At 37.1% G+C, this 17,115-nt stretch overlaps 3 protein-coding genes and 1 long non-coding RNA gene across 4 annotated transcripts; 2 read left to right on the forward strand and 2 right to left on the reverse strand.

Moving 5' to 3' along the window:
- Nucleotides 1-1,462: 1,462 nt before the first annotated feature.
- Nucleotides 1,463-3,880, reverse strand: LOC117634666. The gene is made up of 2 exons (XR_004586817.1): nucleotides 3,517-3,880; nucleotides 1,463-3,341 (listed from the first exon to the last, which is right to left on the reverse strand). It is a non-coding gene; the product is annotated as an uncharacterized LOC117634666 (long non-coding RNA).
- Nucleotides 3,881-5,834: 1,954 nt separating this feature from the next.
- LOC117634331 (glycerol-3-phosphate phosphatase) lies at nucleotides 5,835-9,018 on the forward strand. The gene is made up of 7 exons (XM_034368398.1): nucleotides 5,835-5,981; nucleotides 6,336-6,405; nucleotides 6,534-6,693; nucleotides 7,418-7,499; nucleotides 7,828-8,044; nucleotides 8,291-8,355; nucleotides 8,582-9,018. The coding sequence occupies exons 1-7, from the start codon at nucleotides 5,889-5,891 to the stop codon at nucleotides 8,834-8,836; spliced, it is 942 nt and encodes a 313-aa protein (XP_034224289.1). The 5' UTR covers nucleotides 5,835-5,888; the 3' UTR covers nucleotides 8,837-9,018.
- A 278-nt stretch (nucleotides 9,019-9,296) lies between these two features.
- On the reverse strand, nucleotides 9,297-10,787 carry LOC117635550 (photosystem I P700 chlorophyll a apoprotein A1-like). Its single transcript, XM_034369852.1, has one exon. It carries the CDS (start codon nucleotides 10,329-10,331, stop codon nucleotides 9,297-9,299), a length of 1,035 nt encoding a protein of 344 aa, XP_034225743.1. The 5' UTR covers nucleotides 10,332-10,787.
- Nucleotides 10,788-12,830: 2,043 nt separating this feature from the next.
- Nucleotides 12,831-16,645, forward strand: LOC117634088 (mitogen-activated protein kinase homolog MMK1). Its single transcript, XM_034368002.1, has 5 exons — nucleotides 12,831-13,384; nucleotides 13,590-13,857; nucleotides 14,584-14,916; nucleotides 15,242-15,422; nucleotides 16,172-16,645. Exons 1-5 carry the CDS (start codon nucleotides 13,119-13,121, stop codon nucleotides 16,345-16,347), a joined length of 1,224 nt encoding a protein of 407 aa, XP_034223893.1. The 5' UTR covers nucleotides 12,831-13,118; the 3' UTR covers nucleotides 16,348-16,645.
- The last annotated feature ends 470 nt before the right edge of the window (nucleotides 16,646-17,115 follow it).

The following is a 17,115-nucleotide window of genomic DNA, read 5'->3' on the forward strand; positions in this document are numbered from 1 at the left end:
AGGCCATGTAAATCACTAAACGACAAAAAAGGCCCAATAAATGGCCACTAACCGACAAAATAGGCCCAATGAAGAGCAATAAAAGACAAAATACGCCCAGAAAGGAACACTAAACGACAAAATAGGAACAATGAGGTCCACTAAACGACAAAAATTAGAGCATTTAAGGGCCGCTAAAAGACAAAATAGGCCCAGAAAGGAACCATGAGGTCCACTAAACGACAAAAACTAGACCATTTTAAGGGCCGCTAAAAGACAAAATAGGCCCATTACAGGATCACTAAGGACAAAATAGGGCCACCGAAGGCTAACAAAACGACAAAACAGGCCCATTAAAGAGATCGAAAACGACAAAATAGTCATGGGCCTATTTTTTCGTTTATTGTGCCTCTTGGGGCCTATTTTGTCTTTTAGCGGTCTTTCATTGGGCTAGGTTATGTCTTTTAGTGTACCTCATTGGGCCTATTTTGTCTTGTGGTGGCCCTAAATATGGTCTTGTTTTTATCGTTTAGTGCTCCTTTCTGGGCCTATTTTGTCTTTTAGCGGCCCGTAAAATGGTCTAGTTTTTGTCGTTTAGTGATCTTGCGGCGACTTTTGTCTTTTAGCGGCCCTAAATGGTCTCGTTTTTGTCTTTTAGTGGACTTCATTGGGCCTATTTTGTCTTTTATTGTGCCCTCCCTTGGGCCTATTTTGTCTTTTAGCGGCCCTTTAAATGGTCTTGTTTTTGTCGTTTAGTGGACCTCAGTGTTCCTATTTTGTCGTTTAGTGCTCCTTTCTGGGCCTATTTTGTCTTTTAGCGGCCCGTAAAATGGTCTAGTTTTTGTCGTTTAGTGATCTTGCGGGCGAATTTTGTCTTTCAGCGGCCCAAAATGGTCTCGCTTTTGTCGTTTAGTGGACCTCATTGGGTCTATTTTGTCTTTTAGTGTGCCTTCCCTTGGGCCTATTTTGTCGTTAAGTGCTCCTGTTCTGGGCCTATTTTGTCTTTTAGCGGCCCTTAAAATGGTCTTGTTTTTGTCGTTTAGTGGACCTCATTGGGCCTATTTTGTCTTTTAGTGATCCTTTATTGGGACAATCTTTGTCTTTTAGTTGCCTTTATTGGGCTTATTTTGTCTTTAGTGTGCCTTCCTGAGGCCTTTTTTGGCGTTTAGTGGCCCTTTTTGGGCCGCCGTTGTTTACATGCCTTTATTGGGCCTATTTTGTCGTTCAGTGATTTACATGGCCTGTTTTGTCTTCTAGTGACTCTTCTTTGGGATTTCTTCATCATTCAGTGGCCCTTCATTGGGACTACTTTGTCGTTTAGTGGCCATTCATTGGGCCCATTTTGTAGTTTATCGGCCCTCCATTGGGCATATTTACCTTGTATGGGTTTTCCAGTGGGCCTTTTTGATCGTTTATGGCTCATTCATTGGGCCAATTTTGTCTTTCATGGGCCTTTAGGTATCCTATTTGGACGTTTATAATAAACCTTAAACTTGACGACGCCCAATTCAGTATTGCGGGTCGGAAGTATATCCAAGTAAAAGCTACAATCCGCAGCACTCAAATAAAAGAATTGATATTATACAGACTTGTTTTGATTGAAATTAGATCAAATTTGTCAGAAAAACAAAAGTGAAATTTGAGGCGAACCTGGGGGAAAAAAAAAACAGTTAAAACAATTAATAAAATAATATCAAGACTCAAAAGTTGAGACATAATTAAACAATTAGAACCATCAGAAATAATAACAATTGGAATAAAGACTGAAATAAGCCAGATGGTCAGTGTGCAAAATAATACGTTGAACCGAAGCAGAACTACTGAATGTGCAAGTGTACGACACAACAAACATAAGAAAGTCGCACTAACGAACTAACTGACAAAAAAATTCATTGCATGTCTCTAGAAGAAACATCAATCCTCAAAAATTACCTACAAAATAAAAGGCTGGCATTTCAGGAACGATAATGTCTTTAAAATGTGGACAAACTTGAAAGGTAGTAATATAAAAGCATATAAAAAAACCATAGAATAAAAAAATTAAAGTTAAAATGCAACAAGTGGGAATGATAGGAAGAACAGTTTGTTATGTCAATAACAAAAAATACATAGAACAACAGGTTCTTTTGTTTAAAATGCAAGATGCTGCAACTCAAAGGAAGAACGTTTGGTGTGGGATAACCACTGAATGTTAAAGATCGCAAACCAGAACACAACATCCTGAAGAAACATTTTAAAATACTCTATTACTATATTTGTCCATTCATAACTTCATTTTAAACAACATTTTACTACCAAAAAGAATACCTGCCAATACACGGAAATACAATTAACATAGAAATTATATATGTTATATATCTTCCAGCTTTTACACAATCCAACGGTATAGTCAATAGATAACAAAAAAATGAATGATAAACAGCTACAATGAGAAATTATATCAAATTAATATTGATATGTACCAACTTCAACTAGGAAATATAACAGAACACCAGAGAGAGAGAGAGACTGAATAGGCTTCTAAATTTATAACTGCCAATCTATCATCGATATATATTTGACAATGTGGGCAGATAAATTTTAGTTCTATGAAATTTACTGCTTCAAATTTTATTTCCATGGTAATAACCTATAAACATTGCTTGGGTGCATAGATGCAAAAGAAAATACTGAGAACTTCTGAGACTCCTTGCAATCTCATCCTAACTTGAAAAGTTGAGAAGGGGAGGGTCTAATTAAAACACTCAGATTACTGACATTGCCTAGAACATTGTGTACGACAATATTTGAATAATGCACTAACCCATTTATGATTTTTCACTTTCTAATGTCTTTAACCTCATGTTACATTGAAAGTTAGAGAAACCCCATCATCTGATCTCTTTTTGTCGGAACATCAAGTTGTTGAACAGTCTAGTTATGCATGGTTATTAGACCATCCGATATTGCTACAAATGCTTACTTTTAAATTCACTACGCCACCGTGTATCACTAATGTAATGTCACAATGTTCCCGATTCCATATGTAAGGTACCAAACCCCACTCCCTCATATCAGAATATATCATTCAACAAAAATATGCTATTTCAAAGCGCTCCCATAATGTGTGCCAATTTTGTTTTTTGTCAGATATATCGTTCAAGTTTTCAACAATACTATGCTATTTACCTCTGGAAACTTATTTTGTTCATTTTGTTTCCATTTAAAAACAAAAAAATGATATCTTACAAAAGAAAAACATACATCCACATGCTTGAATGAGAAAGGAGTAAAACCTTAAAGATAAAGGAAGGCCCACTGTCAGTGCCTATCAATCCACATCGCACTCTTTCGCATCTTGAGCAAGCTGACATGGAATGTACCTGGAATGGAAGCAAACAGCGAACGCATTAATGCATTGAATTAAAGACCGACCTACTAATTAATTCCCTAGGCATGTCGCTCCATCAAATAAAAAACAATGATCTCCGTAAGCCATAAACCTAAGTAAACCCTAAATTTCAAAATCAACTTTGACGGGTCCTGGAACCCCCATACCTAGCCCCATCAGATCTCTGGTCTTGGTGTTAATTACTACGCGATTTCAACAGTGAGCTCTTGAACAGATCCGATCGTGGATCAATGGCGGCCATCGAGGCGTTAAACCTCGCAAAACAAGAATCGCATTGGAGGAGCTTTTCTTCATGCCCCGTCGTCTCTCTCTTTCTTCACGCTCATGTCTCTGATCTACAGCGAAGGCTCCGATCACAGAGACAATGGCATTGTTAGGGTTTCCAGACCTTCTCTGTGTTTCACATCTCTCATTTTCTCAGATCTGCTCTCACTCGCGTTCGGGACTCTGAGGGCCCGAGGGTTAAGGTTTTATCATTTGCGAGATCAGGCGCCTTTTAAGATAAGAAGGTTTTCTTCTTCAAACGATATCGTTTCCTTTTGTATTATAATTTAGAATTTATAGAGTTAGTGGACTGGACTGGTTTGCTTAATTGCCTCGACCCTGGACTTGGCCGCGTGTCCTCACTTTCAATTCGCATTGGCCCATCCCTTCTTTTTTTGTTCTTTTTTTGGGGAATTGGCTCACCCTCTTGTATTAGTCCAGAAAATGTCTGCCCACTTGGTTAAATGTCTGTACACATTCCTTACTTGCAACAAAATAAAATGTAATGAATTTGAAATATTTGCAATGACAACCCTTTCTTGTTATTTTCTCGAATCAAATTGTTTGCCCACTCTATTAAATGTGAATTCACTTTGGCTGCTTCAGTTCGACGTTCATGGAACCACTTTTTTGAAGATATTCATTCTTAAATACTCCATAAAATTGATAATAGGTAGTTGACGAGTATCTCTGATGATGGAGTTGAGATCTCATGAAAGAATTTAATACTCCATGAAATCTTGTAAATCCTTGAAAGACTTTAAAAAATAAAAGCTCTCATGTCATCATCATGAACTATTTCTGCAGGGCATGCACTTTTCATTGCATTGTATATGACTTTCATATTTATCTCATACTCATTTCGATCCACATTTACAATGTCATATACCTTATTATGAAGCTCCTCTATCATAATTTTATCTGAAACAAGTAGTCCTTTAGTTTTGTAATTTTTATACATTGAGTTAACCCACTTCTTATTGTAGTTAATCAAATTGTCAAATTAGACATTATCCTGAAAGATAAGCCAACATAATAAATAATACATTACACATTGAGAAAACAATGTCCATACCCTAACATATATATATATATACAGTCCCGATCTCTTGGACCACAGGAGTCCAAGAGATTGTGGTCACCCACCGTTGGATATTAATCCAATAGTTCAAAATGATATATATAAATGCAATATGACATAAATTATTATTACCCGATTCAAGTCAACCGTTGAATTTACAGGGGTCCAAGAGATCAGGACTGTATATATATATATGATGATGATATCAAATATCAATTGTGCATTAACGTTATTCAGTAAGTTAGAATGTAAGAGTATTAATTAATCAACCACAACATTAGTAAATGACTTATTTTTATCTTTTCCAGTTACAAACAAAAAGAAGTACAAATAAGACCATAAAAGTTATTGGTCTACACAAGTGCAATGCAAATAAGACTACAAATGTGGTGAACCAAAAGTAAACGTAGTTGACTAAATAGAGTTACGTATTTGATCTATAGTATAGTCTATGTAAAAGCTTTTACACTATTATCCATGAGATCAGTCCCAAGTTTGTATAGTGTTCAAATTTGTGGGACTTTCTTCTACTATAATAGGCTTACTTCTTCCTGAATTTCTTAGTTTTTGTTTTAATTTTAAAATTGTGGAACTTTCATGACATAATAAGTTTTGAGACCGAGAACAGAGAATAGAAAGTAGAACCCGCTACCCCCTCCCCCCTCCCCCCAAAACACTATCACACATTAAAATACACCTAAACTGATGAATACTTCAATTTCTTATTCCTACCAAGTCAAAAAAATGAATAAACAATTAAAAGAAATATGCAATTACACAAGTAAGCACAAAATATGCAAAAAGAAAAAGGAGAACATCATTCACCAATAGTTCGACCAAGGCTACAGACGTGCGTGCGATTCCAAACTTTGTGTAGTAGGGTTTTGCTTTTTAGGTTTATGTGGGTTTTAATTTTAAAGAGAATTTGTGTCTATTTTGGTGAGTTTTTAGCAATATTTGAAATTTTTTATAAAAATTGATATTTTTGAAAATGATGGGTAAATTTTGGCTTTTTTTTTAATTATATAAAAACTATTTTATTCGTATTTTTCACCAACTTCTCACGCTTTTATCACGTGTGTTTAAGTAATATCAATCAAGCACACTTACCAAACCAACCACACACAGACAGAACACAAGTGACAGAACAACAAGACGAAGAAGAAGAAGAAGATGATGCCCAGATGCTCTGTTCAATCGAATGATGTTCAGCTCTTCCAGAGCTTAACTGGGCTTCAACAGCTTGCCGAAACCCACCGTTTCAAGGTTTGCACTTCGCATTACCACCCAATTTCGCTTTCTTAGGAACATTTATTTAATTAAGAGAAGAAAATAAAAAGACAAGAATTTTCACTAGAAAGAGAAACAAGCTGGGTCGTTAGTCCAATCTCTCTGTTTTCATTTACTCTGATTATTCATTTTTCTTTACAAATTCAGATTTTCAAAGAAAACGAGTCTGAAAACCTTTTGTCCTAGCTTGATCCAAGTCTTATACATAATTAAGCTGCCTGACTTGATGTAGTTTCAAGATGATTGCTTTATGAACTCGAACTGACTTCATAAGCTTTCTAAATCTTCAAATTACACATATTCATATGTCTGGTGATGTTTGTGGTGCAGGCCTGGTTCTTAGATCAGTTTGGAGTCCTCCATGACGGGAAGCAGCCTTATCCTGGTGCAATCACAACATGTATGTTTTCATCTGTTAGTTTTGGCATTTGGGTAAGCTTTTGTTTTAGTTGATACCCCATAAGTCTTTCTATTTTCAATTAGCAATGCGGAGGTGCTTATTTCTATAACCTTGTTCTTGTTTAACAGTAAAAAACCTAGCAAGTACTGGTGCAAAAATGGTAATTATAAGTAATTCCTCAAGACGCTCGTCTACAACCATGGAGAAATTGAGAAGCCTTGGGTTTGATCCTTCTCTATTTGTCGGAGCCATCACGAGTGGAGAATTAACACATCAGAACTTGCAAAGGTTGGGCACCATGTATTCTTTGAAAAATGTTAAAATCATCTGAGGTTAGATTATGCATTCGGTTTTCTTCCCCCGATGATGGACAGGCCAGACTAGTTTACAGTATGCCTTTGATGTAATATTATCAACTTAATATCTGCCAGTTTCTCTGCTTAAAACTGTTTGACTAGCATGTAGGTATTCCAAAAATATGGTAACAATAGTGCTGATTTGCATTGATATCACCATGAACTGTTTCATTTCTGAAGTTTAAGCTCAGTATCATCCAGAAAGTGAACCTTTTTTTTTCCTTCCAAATTTCCTATATGCGAAAGAGTCCAACTTTTAGGATTAGAAGTTTATGAAACTGATGTTTCTAAAATTGTTTCTAAATTTGTACTGCCTCTACTTTATATGTTAAATTGTGGAGCCATGGTTATGCAGATTTTCATGATAAAAATATTAGTTCGAACATTTTGTTTAAAATGTTATTTTGCATAACTGTTAGTCTCTCATCATTTACTTATTTCTATGCCACCTCTATCTGCTTTTCGGTTTATTCATTTTTTTTTTTGTATTCAATCTTTCTGTCCAGCCTTTCTCTTTTATAGCAATATGCTCTACATTCCTCTATTGAACAGAGAAGTGGAATGCTATGTGTTCCAAGAACACTTTTTTTTAAATCTTATTATTGATGTATCTACTAGGATTCTTGTAACTTCTACTGTATGTTGTTATGAAAAAGGAGAGATGATGCTTGGTTTGCAGCACTGGGAAAATCTTGCATTCATATGACTTGGAGTGCTCGTGGTGCCATATCTCTTGAGGTACTGCCATTGTTAACTTTAGAGACCCTTTTTCTCCATTCCTCCAGTTAATCCCACTATCTTGGAGTATCTGGGGACTCTCTTTCTCCCCTGCCTCCTCCCCTAGCTCATTAAGATCCTATTTGAATGTTGAAGCGTAGTGACTTTACTTTTCAGAAAGGCAGGGGAAGATCATCATTAAGGTCATTGGTTTTAAGAAAGAAATCCTTTACAGGCAAATATGATTTGTAGAAGATTCAAGCTTGAAATAATTTTTTCCTTTTACTTATTTTCTTATGTTATTTGATCCAGTTTTAACTGTAAAACTGGCTTTATCAATCCCTTGTAGGGCCTGGGATTACAAGTTGTGGAGAATGTTCAGGATGCTGAATTTATTTTGGTCCATGGTACCGAGGCCTTAGGGCTTCCTTCTGGTGATGCGCTTCCCATGAAACTTGAGGAACTGGAAAGTATATTGGAACAATGTGCTGCTAAACACATCCCTATGGTGGTAGCCAATCCAGATTTTGTGACTGTCGAGGCTAGAGCCTTGCGTGTAATGCCTGGTAAAACTTTTATTTTTGCTAAACACAACACCCATATATATGGATATTTTCACGATATTTAGAATGGCATATATGACTTACTAGGCTGGCCTTATATTTCCCTAAAGGCAAAAGCAACATCGTGTGAAACTTAATCAATTAACTTTGAACTCAGATCAAATGATTTTATTACTGTTGTGTTACACATGATGTTAATTCTAATATTGTTTGCTTACATGTGCCTCATGTAAATAAATTTCCTATTAGGGACTCTGGCTGCCAGGTATGAAAAGCTGGGGGGTGAAGTGAAATGGATGGGCAAGCCTGATAAGGTGATCTAATGACATTGCTCTCTGGTTACCGTTGTCAACATCATTATATGAATAACTTTACCCTTAATATATATTGCTTTACAAACTAGACTCACATTATTTTTGTATTTTTGCTTATCAGTGCTATGCAAGTAAGATGCATTGAGTTATTTAATGGTTTTAATATGTTACAGAGTTAGCAAAGTTTTAGATTGACCAGTTTACATCTTTGTGGCATTTTACGCAGGTCATCTACAAATCAGCAATGGCGTTAGCTGGTGTAGACCCTGTTGATTCTATAGCAGTGGGTGATTCTCTTCACCATGACATTAAGGGTGCAAATGCAGCTATAATCCAATCAGTTTTTATCACAGCTGGGATCCATGCAACTGAACTTGGACTCAGTAGTTTTGGAGACATTGCGGATATATCTTCTGTGCAAGCTCTTGCTTCCAAATACGATGCTTACCCATCATACGTGTTACCTGCGTTTACATGGTAGAACAGAATAACGTTGTAAAGATTTGCTTTCTTCCAACAACTGCAAGGAAGATGACTAGTTATTATTTGGAATTGGAGCAAACTTATATTTTAGCTACCATTGTTTGAGACCTTATACCATTGGAGTTTGTAATCTTGCTTTAACGAATGAATGAAGATCAATTAGGAGTTTACCCGCTTAAACCGATTCTGAAAGTATTCAGCAGTTCCATCCAGCTTTATGTTTCAAGAGATTTTCCAAATGCAATGAACCAAACATGAATCTTTCGGTTCATTTGGATATCTCATGCTCAGTGTGGATCATCTTTCAATTGATTTTCAGGTTATAATTTCCAAAGGAAAAAGGAAATAAGATTTTTTTAATTATTGAGGCTAACTTGTGGTTTGGTGGTAGTAACAACAAGAACACCACATAATATAGTGGAAAGTGTTAGGTGTATATATGTTGAGGCATTGTAAGGTTACCAAGATTTGGTCTCATATAGGCCTTTATGGCCCTGGCCCGTAAATGGGCATTTATGAGCCTTTAAAATATCTTTTATATCATGACCAATGCCCCAGTTGGTTCTATACATGTGACTTGCTATCATGAAAAGAATTGCAATAGCTAAATGATGGTGTGCAATATTGGTCAGCCACAGACCTCCAGTTACTGGATCTAATCCTCCACAAAAGGTAAGAAATTCCGCATATTTTGACCAATTCAAGGTGAAAAATGGGGTTGCTCCCTCAGCAAAACTGGGATAAAGTTGAGCCAAAAGATCCCGATTCAAGATAAATTCATGAGGAAGTGGAATCTCTTTAGGATCTACTCCAGCGTTTAGAAATTGGTTAATTGGTAAAGATACGTGTACTTGATGTCCCGCCCAAGAAAGAGAACCAAGGCCTAGTAGCCCTGCTAAATGGTGATTCAACATAGATTCTACATCTTGGAACCAAGCCAACTTCGGAGCAGCTTTGTGATAATGGAACCAACCTGCAAAAAGCATTAAGGCAGCAAAGACCAATGCACCAATTGCAGTACAATAGAGTTGTAATTCACTAGTTATTCCAGATGCTCGCCAAATCTGAAAAAACCCAGAGGTTATTTGTATTCCTCGGAAACCCCCGCCGACATCACCATTCAATATTTCTTGACCCACTATTGGCCAAACCACCTGGGCACTAGGTCCAATGTGAGTAGGATCACTTAGCCATGCTTCATAATTGGAAAAACGAGCACCATGGAAATACATACCACTCAGCCAAAGAAAGATGATGGAGAGTTGACCGAAATGGGCACTAAATACTTTGCGAGAGATCTCCTCCAAATCACTGGTATGGCTATCAAAATCGTGAGCATCAGCGTGTAGGTTCCAGATCCAAGTGGTAGTATCAGGTCCCTTAGCTATTGTTCTTGAGAAATGACCCGGTCTGGCCCATTCCTCGAAAGAAGTTTTTACGGGATCCCTATCTACCAAAATTTTAACTTCTGGTTCCGGCGAACGAATAATCATTGAGTCCTCCTCTTTCCGGACAACACATACAAAGAGACCCGCCAATAAATAGTTAAGTAATTAGTGAACCTATGAGAGATGTTTAGACTTAGTTTTTTTCTCTTCCATCTCCCATCTATCTATTTTCTTTAGTTATTCACTAGAGCAATTATGATCTGGAAGTTGATCCGGGGCAAGTGTTCGGATCTATTATGACATAGCCGTGAGGCGCTTAACGGACCCTTTTAATCTTATAAAACCCTTTTCTGGGCTTTGAATTGAAGCAAAAACAATTTTTTTGTGCAACCCAGCGTATTCATATCTCAATTATAAGTTTCTAAACGGAACCACTTTATACTTTATGTCTTACATAGAACATATTACGCTATTCCGTACTCTATTCCAAATTTCGCAAGAAGTCATTACTAAGAGACATCTCAGTATTTAGTCATTCGAAGGTCTCTTTTATTAGTTTTAATAGCAGAAAAATTGTATTATCTATATGTCATTTATTCCTACGAAATACCATACGAAATAGAATGATCTTAGAAGGAATATAATGAAATTCTTTGATTGGTTCTTCCCAGAGAAATGCTCCGTTTTAGTTATTTGATCAATAGGGACAACAAATAATTAATTTTATAATTAATTATAACAAATATATAAAATATATAAAACGAAATATCTAAATTATAAATTAAATAATAATAATAATAATAATAGTCTTCTTATTCGAAAGGCCTTGTAATCTTCAACCAATTCTAGCAGGAGTAAGCAAATTTGTTTGTAAATAAGGAAAGGACTTGTTGATTGGATAATCTTGTCTGTCTAGATATTTATACAAGAACTGATAACTAATTTGTAAGAGAAGACAATCTTTAGTAGCTGAGCTGAGCTAGGCTAGGCTAGACTCCCTCCTCCTACATCGATCTCTTATTACAACAAAACACAACAGAACAGAACAGATAAAGGGAATCAGGATAGTGGTGGTGGCTAGTGGTTTGGGGTGGTGATAGGAATCGGGATAGAAAGACATGTTTGATAAATCTTCTTGTTTGTTTGTTTGATTGATCGATATTCAACAAAATTTACAAACGCACGCAATAACACGAGCATTGTGTTTTTCGGGTATTCATTGAGCATGGCTTCCTTCAACTTGCCGGCATCTTTCAAAACAGTCTCTGACTCTGTGTCTGTCTTAGTGGCGCCGCAAAAGCCATTAAACATCATAGCTGGACATGCACGAGGGTACCTGGGTTCTTGTATAACAAGTTAACAACAACATATCATTAGATATTCTATTATTTTCAACATCATCATCATCAGTTTCCGCATAATCAATCATCTTTAGTAAGTATAACGAAGTAGTCGTCGAATTTCCTTGTATTTTCAGTACCAAGCAAGGAAAACCTAACCAAAACCAACCCAGCAGAAGCAGACTAAGAATATTCCAGGAGGAAGAGGAAGAGGAAGACTATGAATATAAACCAAGAAATCCCGCCACTAGCGCTAAACCCTATAATCCAAATGCAAAAAACTTGTTGAATTGGGATGATGAATAAGTGGTTGGTGCTTGCTTGCTTGCTTCATCGATTGATGATTTGGTTTTTCTTGTATTGTAATCCTTACTTACTTTCTTTGGGTTTGATTTCATAAGGTTTTTTCTTCATTAATTATTGGTAATTGGGCTTAGGGTAGGGATGTGGTGTGGCGCCGAAAAACCAAACTCAGACAGACAGTTTGTAAAACGGAAAGGAAATGGTGGCACCAAAGCAAGGCACGTCAGGCCTATCTATCAAGATTCAAGAATGAATACAAGTAAGTAAGTAGGCCCCCCTAATTGGCAATTGTTGAAAGACCAAAACGAAATGAGGCACAAGCGCAAGCGACAAGGCCAAAGAAGGAAAGAAAGAAAGAAAGAGAGAGAACTAACTGCCAGCCACAACGCCCACAACTGATGAGTTCAAGTTGCGAATGCTTTTCATTTCTCAAGGATGAGGTAAATTTATTGATCAAAAGGAGGACAGTCTGACCCCTAAACATAGAATCTTCTAAGAGAGCAGTGTCCTGAATAAAATCAGGGGCACTTCAAATCATACTGAATTCATAGATATGAACACGCCTTCTTTTTTTGTCTTTTTTTTTTCAAGAAAGAAGAACAAGTATGTTTTTAAATAATTTATTAATCTTCGGGGTCAAGGACGTTATTTTTCTTCATATGTACATATAAAATGCAAATTATGTTTCTAGTTACAAGTTAACAAATGTATGTACGATAAGCAAGCACATCGAATTCCAATTATTGTCCTTCATATTTACATATAAAATGCATTAAGACGGTAATTATCATAATTAGACGAAAACATCGAAATCAAATTTATAAATTCATAAATTCACAAAAGAAAAAAAAAAGAAAAAAAAGAAAAGAAAAGAAAAGGGAGTGGCGTAGACATGCTAATTTTGTTGCAGAAATTGAATAAAATGGAAAATAGAAGTGTCGTTAGATCTGTTTGACAAATTGACACTGACCAAAATGGCACAAAATAAATAAACAGAAACACGACACAACCTGAAACTAAATATATAAGAATCTCACCAATAAAAACCCATTATTAATCAATTCCACAGGTCAAGTTCCATAACTAGAATCAATTTTATTATACTCTCTCCTCTAGAATCATCAACCATACAAACAAACAAACACTTTCTTTCTTTCTTAGCTTATTAGGGCTGAGCCTGAGAGCTTCTCACTGCCATTACTACAAAATCAACAAACAAACAATCGATATCGTATCGATCAAACCGAAAATGGAGGCAAGAGGGGCGGCAGCTCAATCGGCCGACACCGTCATGTCAGAGGCTGCCCCACCACCGGCACAAGCGGACTCTACCCACCCACAGCAACAGCCTCCACCACCGCATCCGGTCATGCCCGGAGTCGAGAGCATTCCGGCCACTCTGAGCCACGGCGGCCGATTCATTCAGTACAACATCTTTGGCAACGTCTTCGAGGTCACCGCCAAGTACAAGCCCCCTATCATGCCCATCGGTAAAGGCGCATACGGCATCGTTTGGTCTGTCCCTCTCTCTCTCTCTCTCTCTCTCTCTCTCTGTTCATTCTTCCATTTCCATTTCCTTTTCTTTTTCTGTTTCTTTCTCTTCGCGTTATTTGTGTTCTATTTAAAATGAAAAATGAAAAAAGAAAACGAAAGATTCATCATTTGGGGAAATTTGATCGTATAACTTACTAATCTTGAAAATTAACAAAAACATATACAGTTCTGCTTTGAATTCGGAGACGAACGAGCACGTTGCGATAAAGAAGATTGCAAATGCGTTCGACAACAAGATCGATGCGAAGAGGACTCTGAGAGAGATCAAGCTGCTGCGGCATATGGATCATGAAAATGTTGTTGCAATTAGGGATATAATCCCTCCACCGCGGAGGGACCAATTTAATGATGTTTACATCGCATACGAGCTAATGGACACTGACCTCCATCAAATCATTCGATCCAATCAAGCACTCTCGGAGGAGCACTGTCAGGTTCTGCTTCTTCTTCTTCTCCTCTTAATATGAATATCAATTACCTTATGCCAAGTCTGTAAATAAGGTTTTAGTTGAGACAAAGAGCATTCTTTTGTGTTGTATTTGTAGCAAAGATGAGTGTCTTGGTATTCTTATGTGGTATTGGTTATTTTTGTACCATTTCTGGTTACAAGTATGATAAAAGACAAGTTCTTTGCCGCATCTGCTTCTTTTTCTCAACAATTTGGACAGTTGCGGAGCAAAAAACATTCCTCTCGCTGTTCTCATTCATAATGATAAAAACTGATTAGAATAGTTGCTCCTTGTAAACAAGAGTTCTTGAGTAAACCCTTTTTCTTTTTCACCCATGCTGTTTGTTTTCCTTGGGGGCGTTGGTTTGAAAGCAAGATTTTTCTAGTTCCTATCAAAAAGCTATTATCACCAGGTTGTACATTACATTTAGGCAATAAGTTTCCTGGGATCGTTTGGCAGAATGTGTGGTTATCAGTTCTTATGTGCTTGGGTCTATAAAAGCAGGTGCAAACATCCTTATGGTTATATTGTGCTACATATCCCCACCCACCCCCACCCCACCAAATGCATTTCCTTCATCTAAGTTCAGAGTCTTTTTCTTTATGTTAGTTGTCATTAAGTTCTGGTTTTAATCTGAGACCATATAGATCAGACTCAAGATCAAATAATTACTGTTTTTTCCTCTCTCTTTTTTCTTCCTTTTCCGTGCAGTATTTCTTATATCAGATCCTCCGCGGATTGAAATACATTCACTCCGCAAACGTTCTGCACAGGGACTTAAAACCTAGCAATCTTCTCCTAAATGCCAACTGTGACTTAAAAATATGTGATTTTGGACTAGCTCGAGTCACCTCCGAGACTGATTTTATGACTGAGTATGTTGTTACAAGATGGTACCGTGCGCCAGAGCTTCTGTTAAACTCTTCAGATTACACTGCAGCTATTGATGTATGGTCGGTCGGTTGTATTTTCATGGAATTGATGGATAGGAAGCCATTGTTTCCTGGCAGAGATCATGTGCATCAACTTCGTCTGCTTATGGAGGTAACTTAAATTATATTTGTCTGGTCATAAATCATTTGTTTCCGCGAACCAAAGATTATCTGATGGGTGATTACTTTAAGAAAGAAATATCATAATTATTTTTCACGGTACAGGGTCCTTAAATAGCATTATTAGCACTCCTCATTGACATTATTTTTAAATTTTAGGTTTTTTCTGTGGTCATGAATAATAAGCATAACATGTCTCACATTAGGACCATTTGGTGTTGAATAGGGAATTTGAAAGTCTTCATGTTTCTAAAATCGTACGTTTGTAGTGTAGATATCTATGAATCAATGTGTTTAATCATCACAACTCCTTGCAGCTGATTGGCACTCCATCAGAGACTGAGCTGGGGTTTTTAAATGAAAATGCCAAGAGATATATTCGGCAGCTTCCTCCGCACCGTCGACAGTCATTGACTGAGAAGTTCCCTCACGTCCATCCTTCAGCTATTGATCTTGTTGAAAAGATGTTGACATTTGATCCTACAAAGAGAATTACAGGTAAGTTGCCTTTATTCAAATGATCACTAGTCCGATTAAAAAAATCAGAGTATCTGTAATCTGTACTTCTTATGTGCTTTATTGGCTCAGCATTACTTGTTTCTGCCTCCTGTTTAGTATGCCATGTTCATATGTAGTCAAAAGAGTGGATCTACTACTCCCATGTGGATCTAGCACATGAGTACATCTACAAACTCCACATTCTTCTCTTTTCCGTACAACTTTCGAGCTAAAACAGTAAATCCTTTGCTGAAGTTTAGATCTCCCAATATCTTTATTAAAACATCTTCTTACACGTGGAAGGCCAGCTTTCCACTGCCTTTCCTTAAGCTTAATATTTTGTGTGGGTATGATTTCCACAAGAGAATGATGCTTTAGCAGGAGCTCCTACCTTTCATGCTGTCATCCATGAAATCAACCCCTTTTTACCTTCGAACACCTTATAGTAGGTTTTCATCTCCAATTTTGAAGGTCTTCCTTGCTCTCGTATGCAGGACATAATCACCATCAACATTTTTAACCTCTATATATAGCCTTTGGTTGGGAACAGAGAAATTATTGATTACACTTCCGAAGCTACTTTTTGGATATATTTTTTCAGTTTAAAAATTGATCTCAAGCTATTTACCATGCTTACTTTCATAGGTTGGCTGGAACTGTAAAAGTTAACATGTGAGCATTTATGTTGATAGTCTTACATTCAAATTAGAATTGCAGCTCAAATTTCATGAGTTTTCCTTACGGTGCAGTTGAAGATGCCCTAGCTCACCCCTACTTAACATCTCTCCACGACATCAGTGATGAGCCTGTTTGCATGACTCCCTTCAGCTTCGACTTTGAGCAGCACGCACTGACTGAGGAACAGATGAAAGAGCTGATCTACCGAGAGGCACTTGCATTTAACCCCGAGTATCAGCCACAATGAGAGGAATCATGCAATGCAATTGTGGGTTTTCATCTATGCTCCGTTTGTTTGGTCATCATCGGATTGATTTTTCATGTAAATATGTTCCATCCAGAAGTGGAAAGGTTCTAGATTGGAATTGTTTGATTAACTGGGAACAACGGTAATATGTTTGTATCCGCCAGTTTGCCTTCTATTGATCCATCTAATTGTTGAATTGGGCATACTGCTGATGAATCAATATTTTATTTTCTTCAACACGTTTGCTTCCTAAAACTTGAGAAGTAATAAAGATCTATCTCTATCCTTGCTTCATTTATCCTTACCTTGTTAATCATTTTCATGGCGCTCAGGTTTTATCTTTCCAGTGTAAATCTCTCATGGCAAAGGAATCCCTTCAATCAAGATATCAGTCTGCGTAGGGCAAACCTGGGTCCCAATGAACTGAAATAAACCAGAAACTGACATCTCTGTCCCAATGACATCATAGGTGGAATATTAATGAAATAGAATCATTTCGAGGTTCTTTGTGAAGTGGAGCAAGCCACTATGAAGAAGTTGTAGGGCTCACAAAATACTCTGGTTAGGATCGCGTCGTGGAGGGTAACTGGCTAACCATTTCTACTCGCTTAAAAATTCCCAATTGGGGCCACCGAGGTATAGTCCAGTGAAAAAAGGGCATTTGCTTGCAGACCAACAGTATTAGGTTCAAACTCCATAGCATAGTGTGTGTTTGTGAGAGAAACACCCTAAGCCTAAAAATAAAAAATCCCCAATTGGTCATTATTA

The sequence above is a fragment of the Prunus dulcis genome, chromosome 7 (assembly GCF_902201215.1).
Source record: "Prunus dulcis chromosome 7, ALMONDv2, whole genome shotgun sequence".
Taxonomy (NCBI): Eukaryota; Viridiplantae; Streptophyta; class Magnoliopsida; order Rosales; family Rosaceae; genus Prunus; species Prunus dulcis.